At 45.2% G+C, this 20,453-nt stretch overlaps 1 protein-coding gene across 1 annotated transcript in view; it reads right to left on the bottom strand.

Annotated features, from left to right (window-relative positions):
* The window catches only part of CDYL2 (chromodomain Y like 2), a 71,204-nt gene extending 51,063 nt beyond the window's left edge, over positions 1 to 20,141 (bottom strand). Inside the window, exon 1 of the mRNA XM_044270674.1 lies at positions 19,935 to 20,141. Within this exon, the coding sequence (XP_044126609.1) occupies positions 19,935 to 19,958 (24 nt within the window). The 5' untranslated portion in view covers positions 19,959 to 20,141. The remainder of the gene's footprint in view (positions 1 to 19,934) is intronic.
* Positions 20,142 to 20,453: the final 312 nt, after the last annotated feature.

Raw genomic sequence — 20,453 nt, forward strand, 5'->3', positions numbered from 1 at the left:
CAAAGTCTCATATTCCACTAACTTGCGACAAAAAATAAAAAATTCTAGGAACTCGCCATGCCCCTCACGGAATACCTTGGGGTGTCTTCTTTCCAAAATGGGGTCACTTGTGGGGTAGTTATACTGCCCTGGCAATTTAGGGGCCCAAATGTGTGAGAAGTAGTTTGCAATCAAAATGTGTAAAAAATGACCGGTGAAATCCGAAAGGTGCTCTTTGGAATATGTGCCCCTTTGCCCACCTTGGCAGCAAAAAAGTGTGACACATCTGGTATCGCCGTACTCAGGAGAAGTTGGGGAATGTGTTTTGGGGTGTCATTTTACATATAACCATGCTGGGTGAGAGAAATATCTTGGCAAAAGATAACTTTTCCCATTTTTTTTATACAAAGTTGGCATTTGACCAAGATATTTTTCTCACCCAGCATGGGTATATGTAAAATGACACCCCAAAACACATTCCCCAACTTCTCCTGAGTACGGCGATACCACATGTGTGACACTTTTTTGCAGCCTAGATGCGCAAAGGTGCCCAAATTCCTTTTAGGAGGGCATTTTTAGACATTTGGATCCCAGACTTCTTCTCACACTTTCGGGCCCCTAAAAAGCCAGGGCAGTATAAATACCCCACATGTGACCCCACTTTGGAAAGAAGACACCCCAAGGTATTCAATGAGGGGCATGGCGAGTTCATAGAAATTTTTTTTTTTTTTGCATAAGTTAGCGGAAATTGATTTTTTTTGTTTTTTTTTCCTCACAAAGTCTCACTTTCCGCTAACTTAGGACAAAAAATTCAATCTTTCATGGACTCAATATGCCCCTCACGGAATACCTTGGGGTGTCTTCTTTCCGAAATGGGGTCACATGTGGGGTATTTATACTGCCCTGGCTTTTTAGGGGCCCTAAAGCGTGAGAAGAAGTCTGGAATATAAATGTCTAAAAATGTTTACGCATTTGGATTCCGTGAGGGGTATGGCGAGTTCATGTGAGATTTTATTTTTTGACACAAGTTAGTGGAATATGAGACTTTGTAAGAAAAAACAAACAAAAAAATATATATATATTTCCGCTAACTTGGGCCAAAAAAATGTCTGAATGGAGCCTTACAGGGGGGTGATCAATGACAGGGGGGTGATCACCCATATAGACTCCCTGATCACCCCCCTGTCATTGATCACCCCCCTGGTAAGGCTCCATTCAGACGTCCGTATGATTTTTACAGATCCATGGATCGGATCCGCAAAACACATGCGGATGTCTGAATGGAGCCTTACAGGGGGGTGATCAATGACAGGGGGTGATCAGGGAGTGTATATGGGTGATCACCCGCCTGTCATTGATCACCCCCCTGTAAGGCTCCATTCAGACGTCCGCATGTGTTTTGCGGATCCGATCCATGTATCCATGGATCCGTAAAAATCATACGGACGTCTGAATGGAGCCTTACAGGGGGGTGATCAATGACAGGGGGTGATCAGGGAGTGTATATGGGTGATCACCCGCCTGTCATTGATCACCCCCCTGTAAGGCTCCATTCAGACGTCCGCATGTGTTTTGCGGATCCGATCCATGTATCCATGGATCCGTAAAAATCATACGGACGTCTGAATGGAGCCTTACAGGGGGGTGATCAATGACAGGGGGTGATCAGGGAGTGTATATGGGTGATCACCCGCCTGTCATTGATCACCCCCCTGTAAGGCTCCATTCAGACGTCCGTATGATTTTTACGGATCCATGGATCGGATCCGCAAAACACATGCGGACGTCTGAATGGAGCCTTACAGGGGGGTGATCAATGACAGGGGGTTGATCAATGATAGGGGGTGATCAGGGAGTGTATATGGGTGATCACCCGCCTGTCATTGGTCACCCCCCTGTAAGGCTCCATTCAGACGTCCGCATGTGTTTTGCGGATCCGATCCATGTATCCGTGGATCCGTAAAAATCATACGGACGTCTGAACGGAGCCTGACAGGGGGGTGATCAATGACAGGGGGGTGATCAGGGAGTTTATATGGGGTGATCATGGGTTCATAAGGGGTTAATAAGGGGTTAATAAGTGACGGGGGGGGGGGGTGTAGTGTAGTGTGGTGTTTGGTGCGACTTTACTGACCTACCTGTGTCCTCTGGTGGTCGATCCTAACAAAAGGGACCACCAGAGGACCAGGTAGCAGGTATATTAGACGCTGTTATCAAAACAGCGTCTAATATACCTGTTAGGGGTTAAAAAAAATCAGATCTCCAGCCTGCCAGCGAGCGATCGCCGCTGGCAGGCTGGAGATCCACTCGCTTACCTTCCGTTCCTGTGAGCGTGCGCGCCTGTGTGCGCGCGTTCACAGGAAATCTCGGCTCTCGCGGGAGGACGCGTATATGCGTCCACCCAGAAGAGCAGGGCCGTCGGCAGGACGCAATCCTGCGTACGGCGGTCCTGAGGAGGTTAAATGGGTTGTCCCACAAACAATATTCTATATTTTTCAAACCAGCATCAGGATCTGAATACTTTTCTAATTGCATGCAATTTAAAATTTAGCATAGCCACTGAGGGGGGGGTGGGGGGGTCACACATACTTAGTTCCATCTTTCAACTGCCACCAGCTGCAGTAGAAAGGACACACCGCCTGAGAAGAAAGTACACACTCCCTAGGATGACAGCTTGAAATAATTCTGGAAGAACAATTGGAGCAATGAATGGAGAGATCTCCGGAGCCATGCGAGGTACAAGGCTGGTTCTAAGTTTGTTAGATCCAGTATCATGTACTATGGGATTTTATTTTTTATGTCAATCATGGGATAATCCTTTTAATGGAAATGAAATGTGTGAACACAATCTGGGTGATGAGCTGGAAGGGTCAGGAAAATATACAATTCTGGATAATACAGTCATGGACGTAAGTGGTGGCGACCCTGAAATGTTTCCAGAAAATGAAGTATTTCTCCCAGAAAATTAGTGCAATTAAACATGTTTTGTTATACACGTTTATTTCCTGTGTGTGTATTGGAACAACACAAAAAAAACTGGAAAAAAAGCCAAAAATTATATCATGTCATGCAAAACTCCAAAAATGGGCCGGACAAATTTACTGCCACCCTCAACTTAATATTTGGTGGAACGCCCTTTGGAAGAAATAACTGAAATCAATTACTGCCTATAACCATTAACACGCTCCTTACAACTTTACACTGGAATTCAGGACCACTCTTCCTTTGCAAACTGCTCTAGGTCTCTCATATTTGAAGGGTGCCTTCTCCCAACAGCAATTTTAAGATCTCTCCACATGTGTTCAATGGGATTTAGATCTGGACTCATTGCTGGCCTTTTTAGAACTCTCCAGTGCTTTGCTCCCATTCATTTCTGGGGCTTCTTAAAGTATGTTCAGGGTCATTGTCCTGCTGGAAGACCCATGACCTAGGAAGCAAAGCCATCGATACTGGGCCCTACATTGCGACCCAAAATCCTTTAGTAATCTTCAGATTTCATGATGCCTTGCACACAGTCAAGGCACCCAGTGCCAGAGGCAGCAAAACAACCCCAAAACATCTTTGAACCTCCACCATATTTCACTGTAGGTACTGTGTTCTTCTCTTTGTAGGCCTCATTCTGTTTTCGGTAAACTGTAGAATGATGTGCTTTATCAAAAAGCTCTATCTTGGTCTGATCTGTGCACAAGACTTTTTCCCAGAAGGATTTTGGCTTACTCATGAACATTTTGGCAAACTACATTCTAGCTTTTTTATGTTTCTGTGTCAGCAGTGGGGTCCTCCCGGGTCTCCTGCCATAGAGTTTCATTTTATTCAAATGTCGATGGATAGTTCATGCTGACACGGTTGCCTGAGCCTACAGGACAGCTTGAATTTCTTTGGAACTTGATTAGGGCTGCTTATCCACCATTCGGACTATCCTGCGTTGCAACCTTTCATCAATTTTTTTCTTACGTCCACGTCCTGGTAGATTAGATACATTGCCATGGGTTGTACACTTCTTGATTTTGTTGCGCAATGTGCACAAAGGAACATTAAGATCTCTGGAGATGGACCTGTAACCTTGAGATGAAAACGTAAGGCAGCTCTCACCTGCAGTAGTAAAATCACCAGAGGGGCACGGATGCCGCTCCTGGATGCGGTATATACAATAAGAAAGAGAAGAAAATCCAGCTCTCTCCGGTGAAAAAATGAAAAACTTTAATCCAGCAGGTTTAAAATCCATACAGGTGTACAAATAGCAGTCAACGCGTTTCAGACCTCAGAGAAATATGGGTCCTTCCTCATGACAAACGTCCTGTAACCTTGAGATTGTTCATATCTTTCCACAATTTGGTTTTCAAGTCTTCAGAAACTTTTCTCCTCTTTCTGTTCTCCATCCTTAGTGTGGCACATACAGACACACAATGCAAAGATTGAGTCAACTTCTACCATTTTTATATTGCCCACACCTGTTACTTGCCACAGGTATCTGTGAACGAGCATCACAAGCTTGAAACAAAGTTGTTTACCCACAATTATGAAAAGGTGGCAACAACTTTGTCCAGCCCATTTTTGGAGTTTTGTGTGAAATTATGTCCAATTTGCCTTTTTTCTCTTTTTAAAATATAACAAAACATGTGTAATTGCAATAATTTTCTGGGGAAAAAAAAAAAAAGTCAGGGGTGCCACCACTTACGGCCATGGCTGTACATATGCATCCAGGACGAATATTTGCCATTCAGTTCTAACTTTTTGGAATGTTTTTCATAGGTGCTGATAGAAGTTCCTTTTTCTGGACCCTGGAAAGGTCCGACTTGCAAGTGAAGCCAACGGTATGTTGCTCCTGGATGACTCGGGATACAGCCACATGGTCAGGATTTCTGACGCAGTTTTAGAATCCAAAACCAGGAGTGAATTAAAAGTCATATCTGTCCTTTATATCCTTTTATGAACCTGACAAGTTGGCCATACCCTAGGGTAAGGCAGTTTTCACACAGTCCATGTTTGATCAGTCACTTCCAGATGCAAAACAAAACCAGAGAACAGGAGCAGAACTTTCCATTTCCCTTACCTCTGTGTAGGCTCTGATCCTGGTTTTGGCTCACAATCACCGATGAAAAAATACTGACCAAAACACTGTGTGAAAGCAGCCCAAGCCTAAATAGGGGTGCGCAATGCACGGGCACCATCCGTGTGGCCACCGTCTGCGGACCCATTCCCTTGAATGGCTGCGCCATTTATTCGCACCACAAAAAAAAGGTCATGCACTATTTGTTTGTGGTGCAGAGGCACGAACAGAAAGCTCACAGAAGCGATCCATAGTGTTTCCATTCCGTGCCTCCGCTCCGCACCATATCTGGCGGATTGCGGACCCATTAAAGTAAATGGGTCCACATCTGTAATACGGAGAGCACACGGCCGATGCCCGATGTGTATAAGGCCTAAGGCTAGCTACACGTTACGGTATATGTGCGGTTTTTCTGCAGGAATTCTCATGCGAAAAATCTGCAACGTAATACAGTACCAGCAAAGTGTATGGGATTTCAAAAATCTCATGGACGCTTTGCTTTTTCCTTCTATGCTGAAATTGACCTGCTGGGCTGATTTTACCATTTGCAACCCAATAGTGAGATCTGCTGCAAAACCACATAGAATCCATAGGTAACGCATGCCGTTTCTGGTGCACAGATTTTCTGTTTCTAAGCCTGCACCAGTGTGAAGATACCCTATGGCTGGTGACTTCTGTAACTGCTTTCTTCTAGAAACAGAACCACACCTAACCATGGGTGGTGTCTGGTAAACAGTTTTTAACAAAGCACCACATTTTTCTAAGGGATCAAACAAACACAAATCAGCAGTGTATAATGTGATGGAAAAATGAATCAAGCCAGCAAAGGAGGCAATATGGACAAGTGCTAATGTATTAACTTTCTCTACATGATAAATGGCATTTACTGAAGTGAGACGACCCCTTTAAGGTTTCTTAACTTTCTATGACTTTGATATGCAACAAACTAAGCATCTATAAAGCTAATTATACAATGCTAATTATATAGTATTTCACATCTTTATGATGGAGTTGGAATGTTTCTAGACTCCACCCAACAATGACTCCACAGTCCTACATTTTAGGAATGTGTTTGCCCCAGAAACGTGCTATGCGAGGACATAAGAGATGGGACATTTATTAAATCACACTCTTCAAAGTGAAGAGTGCTAGATCCACCAACTTCATAGTGCAATCTCAGAAGGTGTGAACAGGTGCTCAAAAGTGATTTTCTCTTCATGACCAGACACCTTGACCTAATTGACAACACAAGTTTGGCAGCAATGACCTCCATCAGCTCAATCTTCCCGTCTAAAAGGTAACACCTACGGTAGCTCTGGAATAGGACCATAGGACCTCTGAGGAAGCGACACGTGTGGGGTGTTTTTGTGTGCCATCCCTTTGGTTTGTATTCATTCTTTACTGTGTTCGGGGCTCTTTTGTACTATTACGTTGCTGACAATATTGATTGGCGTTTTTAGTAAAGTGAACCTGTCATCAGAACTGGCCTACTAAACTAAATTCACCTTTAAAATACCTGACGTCACTGGGGCGTATCTTTGGATGAGGCGCGTCATGGAGTTATCTCCTCTGACCCACCCCACTTGTCCTCACAGACCTCCTCCGGCTTCCCGACGGCAGCTCCTGGCAGTGTGAAATCTTGCGCAGACGCAAAAGACCTTGTTCTGTGGCCGGGATCCTGACCTCAGCTGACAAAAGTCCTAAGCATCTCCTGGGCATGTGGAGTGAAGGCTTGAAGTCAAGGTGCATCCACCTCTGCTCACTGCACGTGTCGGGATCCTGGCAGCGGAGTAGCTTTTGTGTCTATAGAGGAGTAGTACATATGTGTTTTAACATTAATTATTTATTAAAGATGTGTTTTTACCATATTGGCAGTGTGCTTTGTTATAGCTATTTGGTGTTCACATACTTGGGTTTTCACCTGCCCCTTACTATTTGGTGACTGAGCCCTGTTTGAATAGGTGGGTGTGCCTAGCTCTGGAAGCCAAAGTCATAAAAAGCTGATGGGTCAGGTCCAAGTAGTCAACGCTCCTAGAAAATTGCTGCTAGTCCTCAACTTTTTGGGTTGTCGTCTAGATATATAGGTCTAAAATTCCACCTGCTGGGTCTCAAACATTTAAACTGGATCATAACCTTGGCCTTCACTTAGTGGTTGTCAAAACTGGCTGACTGCTATCTCCCACCAATTTCCCCATAAACAGGTTCTCTTGGCCGAGTGTGAACGTTGATGTCAATGTGAAGAGGGAGAACAAAAGATCAGGAATCTTGAAACACAACATACCTGCTCCTCCTTTCTGCCAACAGCTGCTATTTAGGGAATGTTGGGAAGAATTCACCATTCCTTTGGTGCCAGAATTCTGGCACATTCAATTTTTTAGCAAAAATTATTTGGAAAAATGTTGTAATTTTATACCACTCCTGCTGCTATGTTAATTAAGTCACAAAAGGTTGTAATCTTACTATTCTTTCTAAAGATGCAGCAAATTTATCAAACAACGTTCAATGTTTAAGAAATCTGGTGCAAATTATGCCAAAGCAGACTTGGACTTAATAAATTCCCCCATTATGTTATGGTCAGGATCCACCAAGAGAAACGTAATGTGTATGGGCATCTTCATTGGTCCCTAAGATGTAGAATATTTTGCTTTCCCCTATACAAAGGGCTCATTCAGACGGCAGTAGGTGTTTTGCGGTCTGCAAATTGGGGGATCAGCAAAACACAGGTACCGGACCGTGTGCGTTCTGCAAATTGCGGACCTCACATTGCCACCACTCTCATAGAAAATGCCTATTGCGGACAAGAATAGGACATGCTCTATATTTTTTGCGGGGCAGCGGAATGGAGCTGTGAATCTTTTGCGGCTCCACTGAAATGAATGGCTCTGCACCCGTTCCGCAAAATTGGGGAAAACAGGTGGGGACAAGTTAATACGGCCGAGTGAATGGGCCATAATGGTAAGTGAAAGTGTGGTTAGTACCGAGAAGACATTTTTTGTTTTCAAAAGACAAAAACTCATATAAACAAGTAAGGCCCCTTCCGGAGTTCTGGCTGCCTGATCCGGCGCAATTGCCGGCTGGACAAAAAAAAGTTGCAGGCATTTATGCCACAAATCAGACCTCACTGCAGTCAATGGTAATCCAGCAGAGAAGATCCGGCAATGCCAGATCATGTGAGATCCAGCAGGCTTCTATGTGCCGGATCCCCGAGCGGAGATGTGAACGGGGCTTAAAAGGTTAGCAGCAACTAAGTCAAGATATAAAACAGAAACGGCTTGAATTGTTATGTAAAAAGTACTGGTAGAAGAGATAAGGAAGTCTCAAAAATGAAGGAAGTGACAAGACGAATCCACAAACAAGAGGAGAGACCTCTAGATTTGATTATAATTTTCAAGGTTACCGTAAATACACACAAATAGGAAATAAAAAGCATAAAACGGAAAAGAGAATAAGAAAACATAGAAGTCAATGGTCAAAACCTTGAATGTTTTTGCAAAACTTAATTAGTCATCCTCTGGAGAAACATAACCAAGCAAAACCATGACACATATTGTAATGTTACTGTTAATAAATTTTTAGATAGAAATTGGAGGACAAACATGACATTTTCATCATGAAAAAAGCAATTGTAACTTGTTTACACCGTAAATTAACATTGTGTTCCTCTCAAGGTCCGTATTTTTCGAGAACTTCACACTGGTACTCGTCATGTTGTCCAAGATACATATTATGACCAATAAACTACTGAAACCCACAGCGCATACGCGACAGAGACTGGAATATTAAAGGGAACCTGTTACGGTACTTGCTTTGGCGCCATTAAACCTCCAGTATGCCGCAATGCAAGGTTTACCTTGTGGCTTTTGGGATTAGAAAAGAAAGAACAGATTGTAGATGCAGCACTGGCGCATGTGCATTGAAGGAAGGTATACTGTCCTTGGCTTCATATGCGCATGCATCCAATGAAGTTGGACAGGAGTCCTGGTCAGTTATTCATGGCCATTTTTCGTCCACGTGTGCAGGACGAAAAGAAAGACTTTAAAAATATGCTAATTAACCTTTAGGTGCTATTAAGGCGTTGCTTCAGCACCTAGAGGCTCGGTCTACGCACCCTTTGGAACGCCCAGGTCTATTTGATTGACTTTCGAGATCTCCTCAGTGTCCCGTAAATCCCGCGTCTGCGCCGTCCAGTTTAGTACTCGGTGCAGGCGCAAATGAGTGAAGGACCGTCTTCCTTCCTTCAGCGTACGCAGGAAGCCAGCAGCAGGAGCGCGTCCTTCACTCATTGCGCCAAATACTAAATGGGACGGCACAGGCGCGAGATTTACGGGACGATGAAGAGAACTCGAAAGGCAATCAACTGGACCTGGGCGTGCCAAAGGGTGAGTAGACCGTGCCTCTAGGTGCTGAAGCAACGCCCTAATAGCACCTAGAGGCTCATTAGCAAATTTTAAGTCTTTATTTTAAGAGAACGGCGGCAGCAGGGAGTTATAAAGCACACGGTTATGTACTGCTGACAGTAGCACATCGCTAATCTCAGTCAGCTACATAACGTTATTTCTCATGACAGAAAGCCATAATTTGTGACTTCCCCTTCACATATGACTGGTCAAAAATATGAGGGCAGGGTAGTAAGCGGGGAACATCTACATTGTTCAGTACTGTGTTGACAGACAGCTCACTGCCAAAAGCCATATTCAGTGACACTTTTTACATTAATAGATGCAAAATCAATTAAGTAAATGGCAGTTCACTAGTATCGGTTATGCTTCAAGTCCTGTTTAAAAGGTTGAGCATTGACTTAGAACACTACTTTACTGTTGGTGAGCTGAGATACTTAGCTTTCTTTACTTTTTGGAAGGAAAGCTGAACTGCACGTCTCTTTCCAAGCAGAACGTCACGTACATACATTAGTCTCTCAGTCTCTTATTTGCACAAATCAAACCTCAAGAAATCAGAATTTTGGGGGAAATTCAGGAGGACTTCCGATTCAATAGATTTATTTTGCCCATCTCTAACTCCAACGAATCCCACTGAATTATAATGGAGTCCACTGGGTTCCATCATGACATCCATCATTTTACTATGATGGATGCTCTGAGGTGTGTCTTCAAAACAAGAACAGACCGTTCCAAAGTCCGAGAGAACTTTTCACGGACATCATTTTGAGGGGAATTTCTACAACAGCTTTAACCCATTTGTTACCATTGCCGTACATGTATGGCGCTGGAGCGATGTGTAAACATGGCCGGCAGGTTTCTGTTGTTTCAAACAGCAGAAGCCCACAGCTAATAACCGCAAAAGGCAATAACGCCAATCATTACAGCTAGGGACGAGTGAATCGACTTCGGATAAAACATCTGAAGTTGCTTTGCATAAAACTTTGTTAGAATACTGGTACCACTTGGTACTGAAACCGAGTTCGGTAAAAGGTTTTCTACAGTAGAAATTACATTTCTGAAGTTATTAAGTAATAACTTCGGCTCATCGGAGCCAAAACATTCTAATACTGTACGGAGCGCTCACTCTGTACAGTATTCTAACGAAGTTTTATGCGAATCGACTTCGGAAGTTTCATCCGAAGTCGATTCGCTCATCCTAATTACAGCCTTTAAGATGTCGTGATCAAGGCATCTAAAGAGTAAAAAACTTGAAAGCGCACACTTCCGGGTTAATACCGGCATCCCCGTCCGGTGATTGGGGATGCCGGTAATTTATTCTAATAGGCTGATTCTCTCTGAAGAGACCCTGCGTATTAGAGCTGCAATTCCCATGTCGGCCAACAGGTGAGAGGCCAACATAAGAAATAAGAAATTCACATAACACTATGCTGCTATTTGCAGTATGGTTATAATGAACAAAAAAAAATAAAAAAAAGACTGGCTACAAAAACCATAAAAAAAAGTTTAGAAAAAAATATAATTTAAAAAAAAAAATATTTAAATCACCCCCTTTCCTAAGAATATAAAATATTTAATATTTATTATATTTTATAATGTAATAAATACATATATAATATAAAAATAAACATCATGGGCTTCACTATGTCTGAAAACGCCCGTACTATTATATATATATAATTATTTTTTTTCAAAATTTTAATTTATTTTTACAGTATTTAGACATATAAAACCTTTACATATGTGGTATCGCTGTAAATCGTACTGACTCAAAGAATAATAGGCACAGTCAGTTTTGCCGCAAAGGAAACGCCGTAGGGACAAAACCTGTAAAACGTGGAGGAATAGTGTTTTTTTTTTCCAATTCAACCCCATTTGGTATTTTTTTCCCGGCTTCCCACTACATTGTATGCCATATTAATAGTGGCAGTAGAAACTACAACTAGTCTCGCAAAAAACAAACCCTTCTTTGTAAAACGAAAACCTCCGGTATCTAAGGGGTTAAAAGTAAACCATATTTTGACTGGTTTATCAAAATGCACACAGCCGAATGACAAAGCCAGCTCTGCTATTTCTTATACAGACTGAAATCAAAGAAGGATACCTTCAGGAACAGGAGAGATCTACAGAAAGTTCTTGTCCACATCTTAGCTCCACATTGCGCAGAGAAGCAGAGAACTTCCATCCACGAGCCTCTAAACCCGTCCGCCTGGATAAACGACATCTCCAGTAATTTAAGGTATCGCTCTCAGAAGAGCCATAACAACTCGCACATTATTTTATGCCGCTTCTCACAGAAGTGCTAGCCAACGGAATAAACGCTGGCACGTGCCCTCGCAATACAATAATCAGGACGCTTTTCGTGCCTTGGTGTCAGATCTTGAAAGCATAGTTTTTCAGCAACCCAACGTATTTATTGCGGAGGTTGGATGGCTGAGATAAAAAAAAAAAAATAAGGAATTTTTTTATGCACAATATTAATCTTACATGTCAAATCTACATCTGTCAATGTGATTGGGAACTCCAAGTTACGTAATGGCAGACAGCAGAGGGGCGAGAAGAAGCGGAAGACTAGTGCTCTTGACAGTAAGAAAAGCAGGATTAACTCCTTCAGGACCGGCCGATTTTGGGCCTTTAGGATGAAGCCATTTTTTCTATTGTCACTTTCTAAGAACCAGAACACTTTCATTCTTCTGTCTGCATAGCGTAACTAGGGCTTGATTTATTGCGGGAGGAGTTGTATTTTTCAATGCCACAGTTTTGGGGCACACATGACTTCCTGATTAACACCGATTAAAAGCAATAAATAAAAAAAGATATGTATTTAAAAAAATATATAAATATTAAATTATATAAAAATTTATTTTTTGCTTTATAAATGTTACATAATTAACAGGTGACTTTTTATTCTGTGGGATAGTATGATTATGGCAATACCAAATAAATCTAGTTTTTTTTTTTTACTACTTTTGCACAACAGACTTTAAACCATTCCCAACCACCTAACGTGTAATATATATATCTATCTTGAGAAAAAAGAAGGCAGCACTTCAAAAATTCATGAAGAAAGCCAGGCTTGACAAAGGCTCCATACAGAAGAGCTGAAACGTTGCTATCACATGGGTTAATAAATCACCCGCTTTCTTCATGAATTTTTGAAGTGCTGCCTTCTTTTTTCTCAAGATAACTAACAAGACCTTGGTCGTTGGTCTTTTGAAGGATTTTTGCACCTCTATTTTGCTGTTTGTGTGCTGCTCTTCACTTTTTTCTTTTTGATACATATACACACACGTCTGCGGTCGGCACTTTATGTTTAAAAAGCAGACACCTGAAGCTAATGTCCACGACTGGCATTAACGGCGATCGTAGATTATTAAACCTTCAGATCCTGTGGTCAAATGCGACCACGGCATTTGGAGGGGCAAAAGCCCCCGAAGTGGCGAAGATCAGGGAAGCCAGGGTGTGTGTGCAGCAGGTCCTGTGTGACAGGAGGCTGCTGCACATTCGTTTCTATGGAGCCCTGCCTGTGTCAGGGCTCCACAGGAACATAGTGTAATTCTCATATTGAGAAAAGCAATCTAATGATTGCTTGCTAGCTATACTTCCCTAGGGGAACTACAAAAAAAAAGAAAGTTAAAAAAAAACAAAAAAAAAAACAACACACATCAAGGGTATTGCCACATGCAAAAGTACCAGTACTATTAAAATATATAAATATTTACCCTATATGGCAAACGGAAAAAAGTCAAAATGGCCGATTTGCCATTTTTTGGTCGTTTCAGCTTCCACCAAAAATGTAATAAAAAGTGATCAAAAAGTCATACACATCCCAAAACAGTATCAATGGAAAGTACAGATTGCCCTCAAAACATGAGGCATCACACAGCTGTGTACACAAATAATTAAAAAGTTATTGAGGTAAGAATATGGTGATGCAAAGAAAAAAATTAGTTTTTTAAAAGTTTTGGGGTATCGTTATAATCGCACTGACCCAGAGAATGAAAGCAACAGGTGAGTTTTACCACATACAGTAGGAAACTCTGTATAAACAAAAACCCACAAAACTGGCAGAATTGAGTTTTTTGTTTTTAGAATTCTGTCACATTTAGAATTTTTTTCCAGCTTCCCACTACATTGTATGCAAGTGTAAATAATGCCATTAGAAAGTACAACTCGCCCCGTAAAAAACAAGCCCAAATACGGCTATGTGAATGGAAAAATAAAAAAGTTATGGTTTTGGGAAGGCTGGGTGTAAAAAATGAAAAGTTGTCACCATAACCATAACTTTTTACATTTTTCCTTCGGGGGAGCTGTGACAGAGCTTGTTTTTTGCAGGACAACCTGTAGCTTTCATTGGTACCATTTTGGGGTACATACAACTTTTTGATTCCATTTTTTCAAGGTGGGATGAACAAAACCACAATTTGGGCATTTTTTAAAGGCATTCACTTCATGGGCGATAACTTCCTACGTTGGATCGGCACAGAAGCGGTGATACCAAATTTTTAGAGATTTTTTTATTTTTTTTTCCAAAATAAAGACTATTTTATTGATAAAAAAAAGTGTATTTTTTTTTTCACTTTTGCTATGGCACAAAAAAATTATTTATATTCAGCCATCTTTCTATGATCTTGATAGAAGCCCTCAAAGATCAACTGCTATCGCCAGGGAGATCCCTATCTACTAGGAATCGACCGATTATCGGTTTTACCGATATTAATCGGCCGATATTCAGTATTAATCATTGGTGGCGCAGTGCACCCCCCACCCCAGTATTAAAAACATTGGTGGTGCAGTGCGCCCCCCCCCCAGTATTAAAAACATTGGTGGCGCAGTGTGCCCCCCAAGCCCCCCAGTATTAATCATTGGTGGCGCAGTGCACCCCCCACCCCGTATTAAAAACATTGGTGGCGCAGTGCGCCCCCCACCCCAGTATTAAAAACATTGGTGGCGCAGTGCGCCCCCCACCCCAGTATTAAAAACATTGGTGGCGCAGTGCGCCCCCCACCCCCGTATTAAAAACATTGGTGGCGCAGTGCGCCCCCCACCCCAGTATTAAAAACATTGGTGGCGCAGTGCGCCCCCCCCCCAGTATTAAAAACATTGGTGGCGCAGTGCGCCCCCCCCCACCCAAGCCCCCCCAGTTTTAATCATTGGTGGCAGTGGCCACAGGGTCCCCTCCTCCCTACTTCTCCGATCGGAGCCCCAGCAATGTAATCCTGGGGCTCCGATCAGTTACCATGGCAGCCAGGACGCTACTGAAGGCCTGGCTGCCATGGTGAGCTCCCTGCTGCTGTGTGTACTATGCACAGAGCAGCAGGGACAGTGTGAGCTCCTATTCACCCCGATAGATCTCTATCAGGGTGAATATAACAAGGGTTCTAGTCCCTAAGGGGGCTAAAAGTTATTAAAAAAAAAAAAAAACAACGCCAAAATTAAAAATTACACATTAACAATAAAAATATTCATTTTCAGCAGATTTGTGTAGTGCCCACTATGGGGGGGGGGGGGGGGGGAAGTAGTATTACATGGGCAGCCATTCAACCGATTGGACACCGTGTAATAGAAGGATCCACCAGAGCTGCTTTTCGTAACGTCTATAAACTTTGGCTCATAGGGATCGGGGTTGTCACCATGAGACTAGGGATGAAACAATTACTCAAATCAATCGAGTAAAGCCTCATTCACACGTCCGTGCTCAAATCCGTGAGCAGGTGGTCAGTGATGCATCCGTTAAGCTGTCCGTGAAGGATCCGCGTGTCCGTTTTTTGCTGTCCGAACAGCTGAAAAATAATTTTTAAAGCATCTCTTCTTAGTGATCTGGGAAACACGGATGCTACACGGGTGGCATCTGTGTTTTTTTTCACGGACCCATAGAATATAATTGGTGTGATGCATCAGTGAACATGGAATAGAGCATGCATCTGTGCTAAAAACATTAATCCACGGATCAAGCTAAAACACTAAAACAACTGACGTGTGAATGAGGTTTAACTAGACACAAAAAAATCCTCAATACATTTTTTCACAGAGGATTCGTTTGTACCACATGACCATGGAGCGTGAGTGAAGCGCTGACTATTACTCACTCTCCGTGGTCTCCTGCGGGCCGGCACTACACTGCACTGTCCTCCAGACTTCAGGATGTAGTGCACGTAAGCTTGCACTATGATCTGATGCTGTGTGATGGTCAGGTCCCACTGCATTGCATGAAGAAGAGGATGGAAGGGCTGTGGAGGGTCGACGGTCCTAGCAGCAAAGGTAAGTATTTGATTTGACTGGCGCTGCGGCTGGGGACTGATGGCGTTGGGGAGGAACTCGTGCCACTGGCGGGGGGGGGGGGAGGGAGGAAACTCGTGCCACTGGCGGGGGGGGGGGGAGGGAGGAAACTCGTGCCACTGGCGGGGGGGGGGAGGGAGGAAACTCGTGCCACTGGCGGGGGGGGGGGGGAGACTCGTGCCACTGGCGGGGGAGGAGGAACTCGTGCCACTATAGGGAGCTGGTGGAACCGGGCGAGGGGGAACTGATGGCACGGGCGAGGGGGAACTGATGGCACGGGCGAGGGGGAACTGATGGCACGGGCGAGGGGGAACTGATGGCACGGGCGAGGGGGAACTGATGGCACGGGCGAGGGGGAACTGATGGCACGGGCGAGGGGGAACTGATGGCACGGGCGAGGGGGAACTGATGGCACGGGCGAGGGGGAACTGATGGCACGGGCGAGGGGGAACTGATGGCACGGGCGAGGGGGAACTGATGGCACGGGCGAGGGGGAACTGATGGCACAGGCGAGGGGGAACTGATGGCACGGGCGAGGGGGAACTGATGGCACGGGCGAGGGGGAACTGATGGCACAGGGGTCTGATGATGGCATGTGGAGCTGATGAGTTTTTATAGAAAACATTTTTTTAATTAGTTTTTTCTTATTAGAGTCCTCGATTAATCAATGGATTAATCGGTAGAACACTTGATTACTGATATGATCGATAGTTGCAGCCCTATATGAGACAAGGCAGAGGAGATTTACTAAGCTAAACGCCCCAGAATTTGGACACAAATTGTGCCCCAAAAAATGGCGTCCACACCATGCACCAGATATAGGATGCAAAATATTGGTCTAAAATAAACCAACCAAGAAAAAGGTGGTGTAAGCGTCTAACATGTCTTGCGAGATCTATCACACAGCGTGTCACTGTGATAAATTTGGCGCATCTTCTGCCCGTCTGGTCTACTTTTAGGCGGTCTAAATTAAAGGCGATAATAATAAAAGAGACTCCAGATTGGACAGTCCCTACTTCTTAGGCGACGTTCACATCAGCGCTTAGAAATCCGGCAAGCTGTGCCGGCAGAGGAACAGCCTGCTGGAGTTCACCATATCAGGCGTAGCCGGGAACCGCCGGATCCCCACTGAGTACTGTGGCATCCGACAGGGATCCGGACAGACAAAAAGTTGTGCATACAGGACTTATGGCATTATGCCGGAAATCGGCTGGATCCCTGTCGGATGCCACTGTACTCAATAGGGATCTGGCGGTTCCCGGCATTATCCGGCTATGTCGGATATGGTGAACACCAGCAGGATGAACGCTATCTTAGAGCGCCCCCAGAGGAAAAACTAAACATTACACAACTAACAATTAAACATTTAAAACAATGGTTATATGTATAATGCCAGACAGGACAGGTCCTCCCGATTTCTGGAACCTCCTCCATTAAAGGGGTATTCCAGTCATAAGCAATTATCATCTGTCCACCGGATAGGAGATAACTGGGACCCGCACCTGTCACCAGAATGGGACAACTGGTCCCTGATCCCCTCAGCAAAAAGACCGTGAAAGGGAAGTTTGAGTGGAGTAATGGAGTCCATGCTCGACTCCACTCAAGTGACTCATGGCCTTGGACCAGGTTTCCTCTTTCTGGTCAGACCCCTGATCTAGTAGTCACGACCTACCCAGTGGACAGCTGATAATGGCTTATGACCACAATACCCCTTAAAAATTCAGTATTCTCTAATAGGGTATATGACAAGGTGTTTTGTAAAATGGACCTCCCCTTTAAATTAGTCAGCATACTCTGATAACAGATCCCCTTTAATGACATTGCCCTTAGGGGTTGTCACCCTGCTTTCCATGGAAGGTGACCACCGTGATGTATAGTTCCATTCTCTCATTTCCCTCCTTCTGCTCTGCCTGTGTAAGTCCTATTCGCCCCAGCAGTTCTGTCATCCTATACATGAACCTGGAAGATCAGGCAGAGCACAACAAAAGTTCCTCAAAGTACATTTAAAAAGATGAATATTATTATTACACATATCGTGGCTGTAAGGTCATGCTGGGAGGCTAGAGACCCCTGGGGTCTATTCAGCATACGGGACGTCTAGAACGTCATTACATCCACCATGGCAGATATGTACTGGGCACCCTAAGATCTCCATAGGCTTAGCGAATGACCGCAGGACAGTGATGCCTTGGGTGACTCACCTAGGAAGTTCTCGTGAATGAGGTCACCATGGCTGGTCAGATGCCAGGATCTGAGTCAAGGGCTGCTGCGACACCTCATACCGGCCGTCAATCCATAGCCTGCTCGTAGATTAAATATACAATGTGACACACATGGGCATCCTCCCAGCTTCACCAGAGACGGCGTGATCTCTGCCAGGCCATCTGCCATAGTACCATCTGGTAGAACCACTGCAGCCCACCAATGATGGAATCTGGCACCACTGGCATAAGACTGGCCCCTGACTTATAATCGCAAACCACTCATGACCAACCAATGACCCGGTGTCATACAAGACCTCCTACAGCCATGCCAGCCGCCCGCTCCACCCATTGACTAGACCTGGGTGCCCCCTCCTTCCTTCACATGGTTGCTTCAGAAACTCTTTTGCCACTTAAGAAAGAGCATAGCCTAGGCATCACAAAAATAATGGAAAACTCAAGATCAGGGATGAGTCAAGATAATAAACACACGAGAAAAAGCAAGGCATTATAAAGTTAAAAAAATGATTGACAAGAGGTTCTGCAGCAGTCAGACTAGTCTATACTTATGTATACGGGGCCTACTCTGCCTTGTATGTGAATAGACGAGCACTTGGTGCCCAGGGATGCCAGCCATAGCCATAGCAGCCCCAACTTATCCTCCGTTTACCTGGCTGTGTAACCTTCAGCTGTCCACTCTATGACCTGCACTCAGCTGCTGCAGCACCTCTTCCAAGCTGCTATTCAACAAAATGATCTAAGGCAGTGCATCCTGTATAAGTAGAGATTTGGCTGCTGCAGCACCTCTTCCAGGCTGTCCATAAGGCCTCATGCACACGGCCGTTGTTTTGGTCCGCCTCCGAGCAGCAGTTTTGGCGGCTCGGATGCGGACCCATTCACTTCAAAGGGGCCGCAAAAGATGCGGACAGCACTCCGTGCGCTGTCCACATCCGTTGCTCCGTTCCGTTGTCCGCCCCCAAAAATAACCTGTCCTATTCTTGTCCGCGCAAGGATAGGCAGTTATATTAAAGGCTGTCCGTGCCCGTCCGCAAATTGCGGAACTCGCACGGACGCCATCCGTGTTTTGCGGCTCCCCGATTTGCGGACCACAAAACACACAACGGTCGGCATGAGGCCTAAGGCAGTGCACCCTCTCTATACAGTGCACTAGGAAGAGATTCAGCTGCTGCAGCACCTCTTCCATGCTGCCAATCAATAGCATGATCTAAGGCAGTGCATCCCCTCTCTATACAGGGCTTTAGGTGGAGATTCAGCTGCTGCAGCACCTCTTCCATGCTGCCAATCAATAGCATGATCTAAGGCAGTGCATCCCCTCTCTATACAGGGCTTTAGGTGGAGATTCAGCTGCTGCAGCACCTCTTCCAAGCTGTCAATCAATAGCATTCTCTAAGGCAGTGCATTCACTCTATACAGGGCATTAGGTAGAGATTCAGCTGCTGCAGCACCTCTTCTAAACGGTCAATCAATAGCATGATCTAAGGCAGTGCATCCTCTCTATATACAGTGCATTAGGTAGAGATTCAGCTGCTGCAGCACCTCTTCCAAGCTTCCAATCAACAGCATGATCTAAGGCAGTGCATTAGGTAGATTCAGCTGCTGCAGCACCTCTTCCAGGCTGTCATTCATCGTAAGAAAAGATGGAGAGAGCTGAGCACTTTCCAGCCCTGCTATAATATACAGAGACTTTATAAAGTTGGACAGCCAAGAGGTTCTGCAGCAGTCAGCCAGGACTACTTCAGGCACATTCCCACAGGTCTGTCATGCTCATGGCCAGGAGACCACCTGGCACCAGCCATGCCAGCGCCGCAGACCTGCCACCTTCACCTCACCCTGACTTTCCCAGGTTGCGGGAGCCTGAGGACCCCCCGCCAATGACAGAGGTGCCGTCCCCTCCCCAGGCCTGCACATGGAAAGTGCCCCGAGCCCCCCTCCCCCGGCGCAGCTTGCACCCTCCACCCTTCCCACACGAGCCCTGACCGCAGAGCGGAGCGGAGGAGCAGCGCGTACCTCGTACAGGTCCCCAGAAGCCATGCCGGGACCGGGGCGGGCGGTGCGTGCAGCGGCAGAATGACAGGGACTCCGGGGCTCAGTGTGCGCAGAATCAGGCGGCGGCCACAACCTGCACTGGAGCAGAGCGGTCCCAGCTCCTGCCCTGCTCGCTGGTGGACAACGGCCGCCAGAGGGCGCTCCTGCGCAGGGGGCTAACTGGGGAGGTGTCTGTGACATGCAGCGAGGGGCCGTCCATCGGCGGCAGCAGCAGCATCCTGGCAGGGGGCGGGGAGGGGGAGGAGGCAGGCAGTGCTTGTCCTCCTCATACCAGTCCTGTATATAAGACCTGTGAGGAGGAGAAGCTCAGAGCTGTGCGGTGGGGAGGTGGCACCTGTGTCACACTGCAGCTGCCACTTCCCAGACAATTGCCCTGGGAGGTTGCCTGTAGCAATTTTAGACAGTCAGCGGTGAGGTGACGTCTCCACCAGGCGTAAACGCTGCAGCGTTTTGGAGTCAGTGGCGTGCCCAGGGTGTTTG

This window comes from Bufo gargarizans, chromosome 10, assembly GCF_014858855.1.
Source record: "Bufo gargarizans isolate SCDJY-AF-19 chromosome 10, ASM1485885v1, whole genome shotgun sequence".
Taxonomy (NCBI): domain Eukaryota; kingdom Metazoa; phylum Chordata; class Amphibia; order Anura; family Bufonidae; genus Bufo; species Bufo gargarizans.